Source organism: Passer domesticus, chromosome 9 (genome assembly GCF_036417665.1).
Source record: "Passer domesticus isolate bPasDom1 chromosome 9, bPasDom1.hap1, whole genome shotgun sequence".
NCBI classification, from domain to species: domain Eukaryota; kingdom Metazoa; phylum Chordata; class Aves; order Passeriformes; family Passeridae; genus Passer; species Passer domesticus.
The window spans coordinates 31,416,294-31,433,415 of NC_087482.1; the positions used below are offsets into that span (position 1 = coordinate 31,416,294).

General features: G+C 39.0%; 1 protein-coding gene across 30 annotated transcripts in view; it reads left to right on the forward strand.

The window, feature by feature from the left end:
* PBRM1 (polybromo 1) overlaps positions 1-17,122 on the forward strand; it is a 52,477-nt gene that overhangs the window by 4,658 nt on the left and 30,697 nt on the right. For 23 of the 30 annotated variants that reach the window (XM_064432409.1, XM_064432418.1, XM_064432432.1 and 20 more), the window contains 9 exons: positions 425-572; positions 2,820-2,960; positions 3,599-3,715; positions 4,130-4,198; positions 4,938-5,036; positions 5,456-5,541; positions 8,058-8,156; positions 9,519-9,610; positions 12,869-13,085. In XM_064432409.1, coding sequence (XP_064288479.1) covers positions 425-572; positions 2,820-2,960; positions 3,599-3,715; positions 4,130-4,198; positions 4,938-5,036; positions 5,456-5,541; positions 8,058-8,156; positions 9,519-9,610; positions 12,869-13,085 — 1,068 coding nt within the window. Of the gene's footprint in view, positions 1-424; positions 573-2,819; positions 2,961-3,598; positions 3,716-4,129; positions 4,199-4,937; positions 5,037-5,455; positions 5,542-8,057; positions 8,157-9,518; positions 9,611-12,868; positions 13,086-13,768; positions 13,862-17,122 lie in introns of those variants that run through there. The other 7 variants (XM_064432417.1, XM_064432433.1, XM_064432405.1 and 4 more) reach the window with 2 other exon arrangements.

The following is a 17,122-nucleotide window of genomic DNA, read 5'->3' on the forward strand; positions in this document are numbered from 1 at the left end:
GTTTGATGTAATTATTCAATGGGATGTGCTTACATTGGTGCTCTTTTTCAGGAAAAAAAAAAAGGGATACACTGAATTAATTTGTGATACCTGCTTAAAACATCCATGCCTTTGATTATAAGATATTATTTTTAAGTGGTGGGATGTAATACTAAGGACACAGCTTGTGAAGGTTAATAGAAGTGACCCTTGAAAATGCAGTAGCTAAGAGGCTCAATTTTCTCTTAAAGTTAGAAAATTGAGGACAGTAGCAGAACATACATGAAGTGAGCTGACTGATAAGCACTGTCCAGATCTTTTAGCTGTAACAGAAATGTATTGGAACTTTTTTTGGTTTATTTAGTCATAAACATGCACAAGCTTTTGTGCTGTGGTTTGGGTTTTACTGCTAGGAATATGATGCCTGTTTTTGTCATTGCAACAGAAATCAGCCAGATTATTATGAAGTGGTTTCTCAGCCAATTGATTTAATGAAAATCCAACAAAAGCTGAAGATGGAGGAATATGATGATGTGAATGTGCTGACTGCTGATTTCCAGCTTCTCTTTAACAATGCAAAGGCTTACTATAAGGTGAGCAAACTACATGTAAAGGCTCAAATCCATTGTAAAAGGAGTAGAGATGTTCAAAATCTGCCTTGGTTTAGCCAAAACCTCTTCAGTTTAGCTGGAAGTATTATTGGTAAGAGAACAGTACATATTGCAGTTACTTGCATGTATTTCCATAATGTTGATTGTATCTTTCTAAGATGTTCTGCTATAACAATTTTTCTGTAGAAAATCATAAAATAATGTGGGGATGATCTTCATGTAGTTTTCCAAAAGAGATCAAAAGCAAAAATGACAATATAAACTGAGAAAAATATTCCTCTTTCAAAGCCTTCTCATTTTACAACACTTTGAAATGGAGAAAGATGTCTTTTTTTTTTTTCCTCCCAGAAGGAAAAGTTTCTGCTAACAGTGAGCTTATGATAGCAGTGTTGAATCTTTCTCTTCCATTTGCCACTTAATAAAATGAAAAAAATGCACATTGACTGTCATGGTCAGTGATGATAGATGGGAATGTAATGTCATGAAGACAACCCCCATGGCAATTTCCCCAAACTGGGTGTGAGTTTTATCATGGATACTAATGGGTTTTATTGCAGTTTTCATAATGAAGTGAGGAAAAAATGGATTAATTTTGTTTAATGAAAGGCTATGTTAAATCCATAAACAAGTGAAATTGTATGTAGTGAATGAGATGATACTGCAAATCTAAACCTGCTAATACTGCCTTTCACATATCTTTGACTTTGGAGGTGATCCAAATGAGTGCTTCCTGGGTAACCTGAATAACCCAGCTGGGGTAGCCAGGTGACATCCAGGAAGGCAGTGTTTGTTTCACTTGTGTGTGTGTAGTAGCTTCTTGAAAACAATCAGATTTATGGATTAATGCATTTGCACATTCTGCTTCCAGGAGGAAAAGCACAAAGATTTCCAAATCCATTTTGTACTTCTGGAGCTTTGCAAGGCACTCAGTGTGAAAACCCCAACATTAATGGATTGGTGGCAGGAAAGAATGATGGGGATTTTACAGAATGTGTGCTGCCTTTGCCTATAGAATTGTGGGCTCAAAATTTAACTGTGTCATAGAGATCTTGCATTAGACTAAAAATAGGTATCCATTATTGCAGGATGAAGGAATGTTGGCATTTCCAGAGAATTATGGATCTGTGAGCTGGAGGTGTGGCACAAAAACTTAATCTCTTCTTCTTTTTACCTTTTACTTTTCCCAGGCAGCTCCATGGCATGGGCAAACCAGGGACAGTGATTGATTGTCATAGTCTTTATTCCAGCAGATGTTTAATTGGCAGTGCTCCAGCAGAACAGCAGCCTTTGGGTTTTTTGTATTTCTGGTCAAGTCTCTCACTCCTGAGCATCTTGCATTAATACAGAAGGAAGCAGATTTGTGGAGCAGGATACCCTTGAAAAATCTGCTCTTCTTAAGCAGCATCTGGTCTAATGTGCTGAGAATATTTAAGCCTAAGATTGAGAGCAGTTCTCATGTTGGTTTCTCATTTGTATTACAAGCTGTCAGAGGGTGAGAGGGTGAAGTAAGAAGAGTGAAATCAGCATTAATAAGGTGATATTATCAGCAGGAATACCTGAAATAGAGCCTAAATGACAGAGGAAAGGGAAGAAAAAATACATGGGTGGAAAAGCTGTCTTTGTTCTGGGTAGTGGTAATAGGCACGTGCTTGTCTGCCACTACCAGCTCTGTATTTTTAAAAGTTAATTTTCTAACTGATGCTTCTACCTCTTCTAAAAGATGTATCTAGAGGTGTGCCCAGGTGGTAGGATGTTGTCAGCTTCTTTGGAATTTCCCAGTTAATGCTGAGTGAAAACCATTGCAGTGCTTTCAAAGATATTTATTGGCATTCTTCTATAGAAGTTAATTTTCAAGTGCCACGCAATGACAGCAGTGTTGGCTTAAATCAAATTTCTGGCATACTGAAATTTAGTCTGTTTTAAGTGCTGGTGGTGTACTTCAACAAAACCCAGTGATTTCTCCAGGTTCATCTAGTAGGCTTGTCCAAGCCTCAACCCAGCTAGTTTATTGCAAAGTTTTCTGAAAGACTTGGATGCTTTTGAGTGATACAGGTTATATTTTACAATGCTTATTGTGATTCTTAGCTCTTCTGTCAAAGAACAAATGAAGCAGGAATTTCCCAAGTTTTCTATTACTCATATTTAATAACTTTCAGCTGGTAACTTAGAAATTTCTCCCAGATGAGAGTGCCCTGAGTTTTGACTGGAATGCTTGATTTGTTTTTGCAGCCAGATTCTCCTGAATATAAAGCTGCCTGCAAACTATGGGAGCTGTATTTGCGCACAAAAAATGAATTTGTTCAGAAAGGTGATGCTGAGGATGATGATGATGATGAGGAAGGACATGACAATCAAGCAAATTCTGAATTAGTAAGTGTGGGATGACAGCTGCAGAAGGGGGAGGCTGTAACTGGATTTCAGCTGACTCTGAGAGGGTGAAATTCATTGAGTAACATTTTCATTGTTAATTTATGCCCCAAAGGATATTTCTTACAGAAGTTTGTTAGTTCATCACTTCACAGCACTGTATGTGTGTTTCACTTTTGCCTAGCAAAAAAAGCTATGAGGTTTTCTGATATGGGTATAGCATGCTTCTGGTTTAATTGGAATAATATGAAATGTGCTTGAATTTGTGCCAACATTGAGGTTTGTTGCAAGCAAGATTCATGTCTAATGACATCAGTTATCACCAAGTGCCCCATTCAGCCAGTGCAGCTTTTCCTGGAGTCTTATGAGAGGAAATTTGGGCTAGCCTGGTTTTTGTGATGTTGGGATGCACATTTCAGTAGCTGTGATGTATGTCTGATAGTCTGCAATGTAAAGCTGAAATTAGAGTTTTTTAGTGTACCTTTACCTGCATAAACAATAGTCTTCAAAAGTTCCATCTGTATTTTGTAGCTGATTTTTTTCTGCCTTTGAAATGCAAGTTCCTGTATTTCAGCACAACTTGAAGCACTCCACTCTGGCTGCTGTTAAAACTTCTTTGTGATTTTTGTTTCCTACATTAGTCATCTCCAGGTTACCTGAAGGAAATTCTGGAACAGCTTCTCGAAGCTGTAGCTGTTGCCACAAACCCCTCAGGACGACTCATAAGTGAACTGTTTCAGAAACTTCCTTCTAAAGTGGTGAGTATTTTAGTAATGTAGGTTGTGTGCTGTGTTGGAAGCCTGGACATTTCTGTAACAGGTGTTACAGGCTCTGATGGCCATGCTCAGGGTGCAGTTCTCTGTTTCTTCCTCATCCATGGCAAACTCCACCTGTTTGCACTGCTGTGTTTCAGAACAGTGGTGTTCTGTTTTTGTGGTGAATGTTTTAACCAGCAGAATAAATATTCTGAAAACCATCACCGTGGATTTGATTTTCAATCAGAACTGGTGCCTCATGTCAGTTTATTGATGAATTATAATTATTTGTATCTGCCTTATTTGAGGCTTACACTGTTCTTACCTTCAATTCATCTAATGGCTCATTCTGTGAGCTATTTGAACAAAAGCTTTGTGACTGTTTATAGTAATACAGAAATTATTTCTGTTTTGCAGCAATATCCAGATTATTATGCAATAATAAAGGAACCCATAGATCTTAAAACCATTTCCCAAAGGATACAGGTATGAACATACTAATGTGTCAGGATACAGTCTTTCTTAACAGTAAGCATTCCAGAATTGTTAGAAGTCAGGATTTATGGTGGCAGGAAAGGCAGTGTGTGTTCCCTCTGCTATTAAAAAACCTGCACACTGTGGTGATTCAGTGTTCTGTGCTGGGTTGGTGCTGAAGTAGCTGTGTGGAAGATCAAGCATTGTGAGCTGTGGAGTGCTGGCTTTGAGCCAGAATATCTTGGGTTCCTTGGTGTTTAATGGCTTAAAGCAGTTCTTTGACAAGTGCTGCTCGTGTAAAACATTGGAGTACTGAGGCTTGGTTGTGCATTATCATCACCTACTTCTGTTCTAGTGTTATAAATAGATGTTTTGTACTGATGCATTTTTCATCTTACTTCTCCAGTAATTTGGAATACTGTTCTGTAATTCTAGCATTTTGTATAGTAGGGATGGGACATAGAATGATTGAACTAGAGGATAAAGTTCAATCCTCTTCAAAATAAGGGTACTGTGATCTATTAAGTGTTTTTTCAATCTTAGCATTCATGAGCTTTATAAAAACTTAGCATATACGTGTGTTATTGTCTTTGTCTGATTACTTTTTCCAGATACCTATCTGTTGTCTTTACAAATAAGTTGTTTTTCTATGAACATTCCCATTATTGAATATGAATTCCTTTGCTTTTCACTACTGGCTTAGTTCTCATGCTGTCTGAAGGTTTAACCAGTTCTGCTTCTTGTTGTATAGAATGGAACTTATAAAAGCATTCATGCCATGGCCAAGGACATAGATCTTCTGGCAAAGAATGCCAAAACCTACAATGAGCCTGGATCCCAAGTATTCAAGGTTAGTTTCACTTGCTCATAGTGTGATTTGAGTTCAGATTTTCTTGACTACCTTCTATGCTGGTTGATTCTTGAATAAGTCTTGAGGATAAAGATCTCAAGACCCTGTTTGCATTTTTTAAAATAGCTTTTAGTGGGTTTTTCTTTTTTATATTGCTTTTAGTAGAATTGGGGTGCAACAATGACAAAAAATGAGCTTGAAGCTGCTCAGGTCTTCTCTTCAGTTTTTTCAGGCCACTGTAAAAATACTGTGTGGGAGTATTTCAGGCAGACTTTGTTCCATGCTTCATTTCTCATGCAAAATTGTTTTATATCTAAATGTAAAAACCCCTTAATTTTTGTTTTAGATAGCTGGATATATCTGATTACATTATTATTCACTTTCAACATTAAATAAAAAAAAAATCTTTTCATTGACAGGATGCAAATGCGATTAAAAAGATATTTAATATGAAAAAGGCTGAGATTGAGCACAGTGAGTTGGCCAAGTCAAGTCTCCGAATCAGGTACTGCAAATAGAGTTCTTTCCATAATCTCATATGAAAACCTCTATTGACATTCCCTTAATTGTGCTGTGGAGAGTATAGTGGGAAATAATTGCTTGAAAACTTAGATTGGTGTTCTTTTGTAAGTTGTACATTGGTTAAAATAGTTTTTGAAAGAAAGATTTTTTCATTGAAATACTTCTGTTGTAAAATATTTTTGTGATGTACTTGATTATGAAAAATGCTGTCAGTGGATGTTTAATAAGTTATGGCCAACTTCCACCACATGTTTATAAGTTAATAACAGAAAATGAATACTGAGGAACAAGATGCTTTGTTTTATTGAAAAGTGCTGGGTGTTCTTGAACCTTGTCAGGAGCTGAAACCAAAGGGCTCACAGTTAGGTAGGGGCAGGAACACAGGAACAGAACCTTGGGCAAAAGATACTTAGAGGGAAATCCACTCAGGTTTGAAAAGCAATTTTAGCTATGAAAAGGCACAGAAACCTGACTGGATTTATTAATCAGTGAAGCAAAGATTTGGCCCTGAATGTGCAGGTATAAAACACTTTATAAGAGTTGATAGCTCTATTTGTTTCATGGAATAATTTTACTTGGGAAACAGCATTTTCTTCCTATGGAAATCCACAGAGTACAGAGAAGTGATGCAGTCATTATAAACATTTGTAAACTGAAATGCAATTAAATTTTTTCTTATATAAACATTTTACTTATGAGTAACACTCAAGAGTAGGTTTAGGTATTATTTGTCCATGTGAGTGGTGTCATTTATCCCAAAAAAAATTAAGCAATGTCCTGCAAGCCATTCAAGGAGTTTGAAAACTTATGAGGTGGAATCTCTTTATCTATTGGAGCTGTCTACTGATATTTGGTGCTGGGAAACCACTGTTGTCATTTCCTGCAAAGGTTTGTATGGTACAACTGGAAACACTGTCACTGCCTTACTTTACTGAAAGGTAGTTTAATTTTTTTGTGTACATGGTGTCAGTATTAGAAGTGTTGCCTAGGATTATTGTGTGAGAGAAGTGGAAGTTGCCTGGTTGATTTTTACTGCTTGGTGTTTTGAGAAGTGGTTTTTTTGGTTGATTTTTGGTTCAGCATCAGCATCCTTCCCATGGTTGGGTGAATCATTGTTGGAGCATAATAAAAATAAAAAGCAGAAATACTCTTTAAGGAGTAATTCCTGACACATAGGTGAATAATTTTCCTTCATAAAAATATGTGTAGTGGCAGCAGACTTGAATTCTACAGACAATGAACAGTTTGCTTTGCAGTAACTAGAATTACACAGAAGTATAGAGGTTTTCTGTTTAAATTGTGATTGTATTTTATTTTTCTCACTGTATTGACCATTAATGAAGCTCAGCATGTCAGGGTCTGTGTCACATTTATTTCTGAGGCTCAATAGTTTTTCTTTAAAGTCTGATTGTGTAAGAAGGGATGACAGATAAATCACACTGATATTTGTTAGCTGAATTCCTCTCTTGCACTGCCAACCCATTTCCACTTCTCAGCTGCCTTATTCTAGATGTTCTCTTGTGTATTGTGTTCTCAACAGACTTTCAAATCCTGAAGTAATCTATCAGAATCATTGACAGCTCCCTTCTTCGTTTCTCTGACTTGGAGGGGAAAAACAATGCCTGAAGCAGGCTACAATAATATTGGCCTGAATGCAGAAAAAATTGGAATAAGAGAAGTGTCATGAAGACCAAACCTTTCACCTGCTACTGTGCTTGCTTTTTCTGTTGAACCATTCTTTTTTTCTTTGTTTCTTTCTCAAGAATCTGCTTCACAGAATCATTATTTTTATTTAAATTAATAAATGTTTAATTGTCTTAAAGGGGAATTCTTTACCTACTGCTGATTTGGGTAAAATTCCCTCATAAGTTCACTTCAAGTGCATTTTCTCTATTTTTCTTCTGAGTTGACATCTGTTCTTCTTTGTCATTGATGGCTCAAACTCAAATCATCATAATGCTACTAACCTAAGCTTTATATGTTGCCCCTGTGTCAAAAATCATGTTTTTTATTGCAGAGCTCATTGTCTCCTTTGCCATACTGAACTGCTCTTTGTGGGTGCATTTAACTGTCCTCCCTTAAAGTGACAAAATTGAGTTGTTTGATAATATGCACTGTCAGCCAGCCTGACAGTGACTTTAAGTGTTGATAGAACATGACTGGACCTGTATGATTGGCTTTATCTGGATGCTGAGGAACATTTTGTTGGCTGCTTTCACTGCTATTTAGGCTGAGCTGTGTGTACAGCTATCAATGCTTGAGCTGAACATTACTTTCCTCTGACTTTATAAACAACATCCACATAAATGCTGGAGCACTGAAAGGATCTCAATATTACTTATCTTTTAGCTTCCAAACATCTGTCTCTGAACTTTTTGGCTGATCTGTCAAAGTGATGCTGTAAAAAGCTTTTTTTTCTTGCTACGTCTTTTCATGGGTTTAAGGTGGGCCTGTTTTTTTTCCTCTACCCTTTCCTTGGCTTGCCTCTCCTGCCTTAAGGACTGCATCAAATTTGGCTGCTTCCAAGCTGACAGGTCCTTCCTCACAGGGTAAAGGCAGTGTTGGGGATGAGAGAAATTCTTCTAACAAATATTATCGGTAAGTAAATTGTGCCCTTGGAGGAAAAGCTGGGTCCTCATCGTATGGAAATGCTAAATTTTATTTGATTTTCTTCCTCATGCCTGCTGTGGTGCTGGGCTTTGGATTAGGATGAGATTAATGCTGATAAGACAGTGTAGTTATTGCTGATTGGGAAGTGTGTGCAGCCTTCCATACTGGCTGTGGACAGTGGCAGTGCTCTGTGCAGTGGCTGCAGCAGCCCATGTGGATCTGCACGGGCACTGGGAAGGTGAATTACAGCTCCAGGGGTGAATTACAGCACCTCAGGCCATCAGGGAAGAGGTGCTGCAAGTGGATGTGCTCATGATCCAGGTGTGGACTTACACACCCTGTCAGTAGTACTGCAAAAAAATGAAAATTACATGAAAAAAATTACATAAAAATGAATTAAGCTTTTTGGTGAAAAGAGGCAAAGCACAGCAAGGACAGAACCAGGAGTGGCTTCATCAGGCAGCAGCCCAGCACCAGCACTGCTGCCCTGGAGGACTGCAGGGACAGATGGAGCCCAAAGTCATGGACTAAAGGAGCTCAGTGGGTGTTGTAGAGGGATGGCCCACACACTAAGAAAATGCTGTGTGTTTGGATCAAAAGGCAGGAAAGGATGTGTAGGAGAATGTAGGGCCCAGGCAAGCCCTCAGCCCATCTGCTTTTTCCCAGTCTTCACTTGGCCCCTGCAGGACAAGGCTGATCCCATTTCTGGAAGTTCCTCAAGAGATTGTCTTGTAAAAAGGCAGAGAATATCAGGCATAGCTTGTATAGTGTGATATGAAATGCTGTGCCCCAGGTTTGGGACAAAGGAGAGGGATGCTGAAGAAGTCCTGGTGAGACTGTAACCAGTTTACTCCACCTGAGAAGCATGGGAGGCTGCTTCATGTGCAGGCAGTGTGTGTGCTGAAGATGCCAAAGGTGGGGATGAGGGAATGGGAGGAGATGGAATATACAGCTTTTAGTGTGTTGAATTCTTTCCTGTAGACAAATCCCAATAAAACAGGATCAAATAGCAAAGTTATTAATTGGGAGAGACTTCTTATCGTTCCCCTTCTCTTGCAATTAATCAATACTCAAGTATACAAAACAGGAGGTCAGTTTTCTGTGTTGGATGGACCAGCTCATAAAATAGAGGCAGCCTCATGGCTTGGTAAGAATTTCTCCTGTTAAAGGCTCTGACCTTCTTTAGTCACAGCTGTGTTCCTGCTTATGGAGTCATGAGCTTCACTTGTTTGCTCACACACTCTGGGTGACTGTTAATGGTTAATGTGATAACCCTTTCCTTTTTTTAAAATTATAATTTTCTCTTTTTTTCCCCATTTTTAAAATTCCTTTACCTTTTCTCTTTCATAGTAACAAAAGATCAGCCCAAGGGGATCGTTTATCAGCAATAACCATGGCATTGCAATATGGATCAGAGAGCGATGAGGATGCAGCTTTGGCTGGTAGGAGCTGAAATGCATTTTCTCTAATTCCTTTCATTCAAATGTTCACAATGACCAAATCTGTAGAGCTCCTGATAAACTCAGATACATTTATTTCAAAAATATTTTGCATTCAGTGTGTAATTCCTTTGAATCCTACAGCTAGTGAGATAGGGTAGACCAAACTTGCTGGCATACTTTGAATTTTCTGTGTGTTTCCAAATATACTTACCCAAGATTTAGGAAGCTGTTGCCTGGTTTTATTCCTTCTGAATTGAACAGAAAAGGGGATACTGGAGAAGACATTGGGTGCTCCGTGCAGCAAAAGAGATTGGTAGTGCTGGAATTGTTCTTTGTTTAATTTTTTGTTTCCATCATTTCTTCATTGATGTTGAAAGATGCATCTCTTCAATATGTATTGTTGGAGCATTTATTTCTTACCTGGTAATTGAGCTGTACTCTGCACAGTTTTCTAGTGAATGGGTATGTAGAATTTTTTGGATTTTAGCTCTTGCTGTAAGCAAAAGCATTTTGATTCCTGGTTAGCTCAGAGTTCAGTTATTGCTTCAGAGCAGCTGTTTTCTGGGAGGTGTGGGGAGTATTTATTAGCTGAATCTTGCTTGTTTGTTAGCTGTTATTTTTTTTAAGTTGCAATGCTGTAAAAACATGTAGCTTTTTATGTTTTAGTGATTTAAATTCTTGCACTGGTTGAACCACTTTCAGGTGCCACCTTTGCTATGGACATTATTGTAATTTTCATGGGACCTCCCTCTGTGTGTGAGGCTTCTGCCTTGCTGCTGTTGAAGCTCTCCTTTCTTTATTGCATTCACCTAAGAGGCAAGGTTTTTGGGTTTTTTTGGCAGACCTGTCACCCCCTAAGATTTTCTATGCTTGCAGTGTACTACTTGGACAGCCCTATGCTGCCAGTCTCTGGGTGACAAGGGTTTTTCTTTAGACCAAGTGGTATTTTTATTAATTCCTCTGCTGTCTCATTTTTTTTTTCATTTCTCAAACACTTGTTAAAATAAATAAGAACAGGGCTGCATGACTGAACATTAATAGAACTCTCTCCTTCTTGAAACAGAGCTGAATCTTTATGAGCTTCTTTGGTTGTAGCTGTTGCCTAAGCAATGAACAATATCAGTTTCCAACTGAGAGTTTATCCTGGCAGCTGCAGATGGTGTTTGGTGTGATGGAGCTTGTAGAACATTTCCAGCCCCATGTACAAGGTTGTGAGCAGCTTCAGCAGCTCCCTTGCTCCTCCATAGGTGGTCATTATGTATTACTTGCATGTATTTAATTTTGTAGGCAAGGGTGTTTTGTTTTTACTGTCTCATTTAGAGATGGTTTAAGACTGGATGCTGCTTTTGGATTTAGTGGCAACCGTCTTCAGTTGGACATGGAGCATTCATTGTTGTTTGGGTGCTGTGGGACCACAAAGGAGGCATTGGGGTTTTTTGTGGTCTCTGCAAACTGTAGTTGTGGTGACAGCAGCACAAAGGGGCAGTAACTGGCTGTCCCCCTCCTCTGCCAGGGCTTGCTGGGGATATGGGACCTGGTGCTACTGCACATTAAAGAAAGTACAGTCTTGCATCAAATTGTTTGCTCTATAAGAGCAAAAATACTAATATTGCAAAAATAAGAATTTTTCTATCTTCTAGTCTGAATAATACATTCTTCTTTGGCTCTTAATAGATCAGGTTTCATATTAGGAGATCAATGCAATTTTTTAGATATGTAAGAATATATGATGTTTACACATCACTTTTTAAGGAACATGCACATAATAATGAAAATGTTTATTACTATATGTTATGTAAATATAAAAATACAGTAAAACTATAATACATAAATGTTTTATTTTAGTACATGTTAAAATAACTAATTAATATCTAATTTACTTAGATTTCTTTTTAGGGAATGGCCACTTTCAACACAAAGAAAGTACATTTCTTATTTAGGGTGTTGAACTGTTTTGTTGCTGCTCACACACAACAGAACAGCAAATACTTGACTAGTCCTTTGTGTTTTCTCTTTCATAGAAGCAATTCTGCTTTTTCAGTTTGTTTCTTATTTTTGGTGGAGTACTGAGAACTGAGCAATTTGAGTAAACAGACCAAACTGTTTGAGAAAACAAAACCATAATCTATTTTTGAAACTTCACCTGATTTCAGTGATAGCTCCAGTGGTTTGTTCTGCCTGAGTTATTCTGTAGCTCCTGCTTTGCTGGCTGTGGTGCAGTAGATGCTGGGTCATTAAGTGATGCTGATTGGCATCATTAGGATAATTTTGAGTGTCTCCCCAAGTCAGTAATGCACATCTTCATTGCATGCTTGCACATCTGCTGATGCCTGGTTGTGTTTTAGTTTCTGACCCTGGTAGGTCCCACAGTCTGATGTAGATCTGTGTCAGGCTGCAGAGCAGCAATGACAGCACTGTGTCTCAGTGTCCCCTGCTTTGTCACCATTTCTGTGTGACCTTTCTGAATGTGGATAGGGAGCCTGAAGCTGTGGCAGCCTCCTGTGAGCAGTAATGGAAATGCCAGCTGGGAACCTGGTGCTAGAGACCTGTGCAGCTGAATGACTCAGTGTGTTGTCTGCCATGCTGTCCTTCAGACTCAGAGGGGAAAAGGGGTGAATAATTTAACTCTGGCATGGGCAAAGCCATGTAGATTTTATATATATCTGTCTGCAGGGTACAAAGTGCACTGTTTATGTGACTTACAGGTGTAGAAGGATTGGCCATTTATTGCTTCCGATCCTGTGTTTCCAGTACCAGTGTTTTCTCCTTCCTGTTGCATTTCTGTTGTTCATGTAATGTTTCTCCTAATTTTATCTGCTGTAAGTGTTAGCTCTTCATAGCTTTTCTTTCATTCATCCTAATCCTGAAACAAGATAACCAAAAAAGTTTGCTATGAAATTTTTAAATACTGCTTAAAATTTTTCAGGCTTATTACATAATCACTGTAAAACACTTATTTCTTCTTCATTTGCTGAATATATTAGAGGAGCATCATCAGGCTTTAGTGTCAATTTTTTCCTGCTAAGCTTCACAATTTTGTATTGAGCTGTGATTAATATTGTCTAAAGGATTGCAATAAAGTGCTTTTTTTTTTTGTCAGCTTGAGGTTCATTAGATGTGTGTTGTGTCATTTTCTGAGGTGTGAATCTGACTGCCAGAGAGGGCTTTCCTTTTCTTCTGCTTTAGACCTTTATCCACCAAAACACCCACTCTGAGTTGTCCTGCTGAGTTTCCTGTTTTTCTTTTGTCTCTGTGCAGCTGCTGCTCGTTATGAAGAGGGAGAGTCTGAAGCTGAGAGCATTACCTCCTTCATGGACACTTCCAATCCTCTTTACCAGCTGTATGACACAGTTAGAAGTTGCCGTAATAACCAGGGCCAGCTCATCTCTGAACCCTTTTTCCACTTGCCCTCCAAGAAAAAGTATCCTGATTATTATCAGCAGATTAAAACACCCATTTCGTTGCAGCAGATCAGGTAAGAGAACAGAATGCAAACTACATCTGGTGTGAAACTATTCAATGGTTTCTTTTATTCCCAGAATCTTCTCTTATAGTTAGGTTGTTGGTACCTAATGCAGTGTTTGCACCATCTCTCCTCAACATCTGATTGCTGCTTGTTTTAGCTCAATCTGCGTCAGTCTTTATTTAATCTGTGGTACATGACTGCTGTTGGGTTTATTTTTCATTGAATTTCATTTGTAATGTGCCTGAAAATTGCCATATGAATAATTCTGAAGGCTAGGTGTGCAGCAGAGATGAAAGTCTTTGCAGAACTCCATTTTTCTTTTTCCCCAACCTGATGGCTTGATTACTTCTTACTGCCACGTTTTTAAAGTTAAAAGTCTTCAGTGTGAATTGTAGGAAGATGGTTGCAATTACAATCCTCCTGTCTAGGTCACTGTGTAACTGTGGAGAATAATTATTTTCATGATGATGTAGCTGGTCTGGACTGAAGCTAGCATTTACAAATTTGTGAGCCGTGAAAGGTCTGTGAGCTGCCAGAGTGCAGCTGTCAGACTAAAGAGCTGAGTGAAGTGAGCAGTGTCTTTCTTTAGTGGCTCAAGATAAGGCAGAGTGATGGGTGTGAGCAGGGTCCTGGGAGCATTAATAGGCTTTAATGGTGCTGCCCAGCCTCCTGCCCAGTGGCCACTGGGGCTCCAGGCCCTGCCCAAGTACCAGTCCTTCAGCTCCAGTGAGGGAGCACTGCACCCTCCCCCTGCTCATCCCTTTGTAATCCACTCTGATGCACAGGTCTGTACATTTTAGTTATATCATAATACAATCTGTCAGACTTTATGCAATTGTGGAATGAGCAGGGTCTTTGTTAAATCTGAAGCTAACAAAGCTGCTTTTTGGTTTTTTATCTTGTCACAGGGTGTTTTGCATGTGCTGGGGAATAAAAGCTGCCACACTGGTTATCTCTCCATCACTGGCTTTAAAGCATTTTTGCTTATGTCTTAGTACAGCTGTAATAGTGGCAAAGAGAGTGTCTTGCCTTGAATAAAGTACAAAATGTACTTGATGAAAAAAACCAAACAATGAAATGAAGAAGAATCATTGACAGTTTGTGCCTGAATGTACCTAAAAGTACTGGCTCAAATTATATAGAAACAGATTTGTTTGGGAGAGATTTTCCATTTAAAATACCCTTGATATCAGTTATAGAACAAATAACTTGCCTTAGAGAGGCAGCTGCATTTCTGCTTTCCTTACAGTGTAGGCAGGTTGCATCTGGCTCTGTGAGCAGCACAGAAATTCCATATCAGTGCATGAAGAACTGTAGAAAAAAGTAACTTGACTTGCTGTCTAGGGGCTTAGAAAATAAAAAAAGGAACAGCCAGGCTTTTTAGAAGTAGTATTTGAAGTTCACAAATTAAAGTACAATATTTGTAGAATCTAATTTCCTGCAAATTCTGAAATTCAGCTGTATTTTAAATTACCTTGTAACCTTCACTTCTTACTATACCTCAAAAGCCTTTAAGTCATGTATATGTACTCTTGATTGATGGGCTTTATGGAAAACTGAAGCATCATGGCTTTGCTGATACTGCTCATATGTCTTTGATATTCAGAACTGCTACTCATTAGGGGTGGAGATTGCTTATGGGGTTTTGGGTGTTTGGTTTTCTGTGGGGTTTTTTCCCTTCTTTTCTTGTGGTGGTGGTTTGGGGATTTTTTTTTTTTTTTTGAGATGTACATAAATAGAGCATATCTTCTGTTCCCAGATGGGGACAGAAAAGGTCAGTGTCCCAGTGGAAAGCTGAAGGAGGTGGAGTGAAGCCTGCCTTTCCTGTTTCATGTCTCCTGGGCTCTGGCATCTGGCTGCCTCAGCTGTCCTGACAGAGTGAGCTGTGAAACGTGTGGCTGTTGCAAATTTTACAGCTAGTCATGTATTTCAGGGGTGTTTGTGTGTGCTAAAAGGAGGAAAAGTCTTTAAAATAATTCATGATTTCCAGAGGGAGTGTGTGAGTGTGTTTTGGTTTAATGAGATTTTGCCCATCCCAGCCTCTCAGTCACTTTGAGTGTTATGAACCTCAGTTGTTTGAGCTGAGTGCTGATCCTGAGCTGTTCCTGGGTGTGGGAGGTAATCATGCTGATGGCTTTTAGCTGTCTCCTGATTTCCTCCTGGCTTGCTGCTCACAGAATCACAGAAGCTGAGGCTGGGAGAGAAACCTTCCTGCCCAAGCCCTGTGGCAGGGTGACCCAGAGCTTGGTGTCAGGCTGTGTCCAGTCAGGTTGTGATGGTCTCCACAGATGGACACTCCACATCCTCCCAGGGCAGCCAGTGCCAGTGTTTGACCACCCTCACAGTAAAAACCATTTGTATTCAGCTGGAATTTCATTCCCATTTGTCCCACTCACCTCTCTCCCAGTCAATGGACACAGATGAGGTGACCCAGGCTGTCCCTTCATTCCCTCCCACCAGATGTTGAGCACATTGAGGAGAATTCCCTGCCTCAAAGGGGGCAAAGCTCAGAGCTGGAGAACAAGAAAATCCTTTTTAAAGAGAAAGGCATGATGCTGGCAAGGCTATGGCTTTGACATGTTGTGAAAGTGCCTAATGCAGAGATGATATTGCTGGGGAGGAGTAATTCTGTTGATTACAAATAACCACAGGAGCAGTCAGGAGAAGATGCAGGAGAATGAGTTCAGTTACCAAGTGCACAAGTGCTGGATCCTGGCAGGCTTACAAGAACACTGTTCCTTATTAAATTTTACAGTGTTGGGAAGTATGATTCCCTAGGCAAGTGGGTCAGGCTTTTTTATCCCAGAGGAGGAAGGTGTGCCAGGGAATTCCCTGGCAGCAGCTCTCTCTGAAACACGTGTGGGAGTACAGGCACTGAAATTGGTACCTTCATGACACACCCTGGTGCCTTGTGCTCCTGGGGCTGCAGCTGAGGTTTAAAAATGTGCAGGGATCTGGTGTCAAACACACTTGGGTTTGTGTGATAGCTACTTTTTGGCGAATTCAAATAAATTTTGCTTAATGAGTGTGATCCTTTTTGGACAATGCTCTGTGACACAAGAATTTAAATGTTGCGTTTATGTGATGTGTTGGGGTTCTCTTGAATTTTGTGGTGGCTCTTGGTGGTTTTGGATTAGTTATAAATTGTTTGAGTGGAGCTTGAAGTAAGTGTCATCACGTGATCAAGCACATTTTGCCATATAACTTAATCACTTTTAGCAATATAGCAAATCAAAAAGTGGAACTAATTTTGGAATGTAAGAGACTGGTGCCTGGGCTAAAGTTTGAAGGGTTTATTGAGACCTTCTGTATTTTTGTTTGCTTGATTCATGAATGAGTCAATTGGGAAGAGAAAATGACATCTCTAGTATTTTAACTACACTGTAAATTTTCACTTTACCCGAGACTTAGGGGTTCTTTCATTCCTTTTGTCACTTAATATAACTCATTATTTGGTGAATACTGTATATTTTTGAAATCTTCTGTTTGTGTAACCAGTTTTCCTACCTTAGGAAGTACTTTCAGTGCATGTTTTATGTTTATAAAATCACAGGTTGAATTAAAGAAGGTTCCCAATGTATTTTAGAAGAAGACTGTCATCTTCAATAGGACATTTGTCAAATGGATCTCTTGATCCCACTCATTCTTTGTTAGTGGGTTGTTTTCCCCTGAAGAGGCAGGACTAGCACTTCACAATTTCTGAATAAAATAAAATAACTTGCATAACTGATCTTATCCTGGTGTTTGAATGTTTTTCAATAAGAAATTTTTAGGTTAAGTGTTTGTCTAATAAATGGATCTTTTGGTTATAGGGAAAGGGTATGTCTCACCTTCAGTCCTTGCAGATTTTCCACCTGGAAGGACTGAGGAGTTTGCAGCAGACATTTTAGCGAGTTGAGTGCCAACTTACAGTATTCTTTTAATTAATATTCTGATTTCAGCCAAATTAAATGTCATGTCAGTGTTGTTTTGGGCTTAGTGGTCTTATGAAACTTACCCTTACTTTTAAACTTTTTTTTCTTCATTTTGCAAAGGTCATTTTGTTT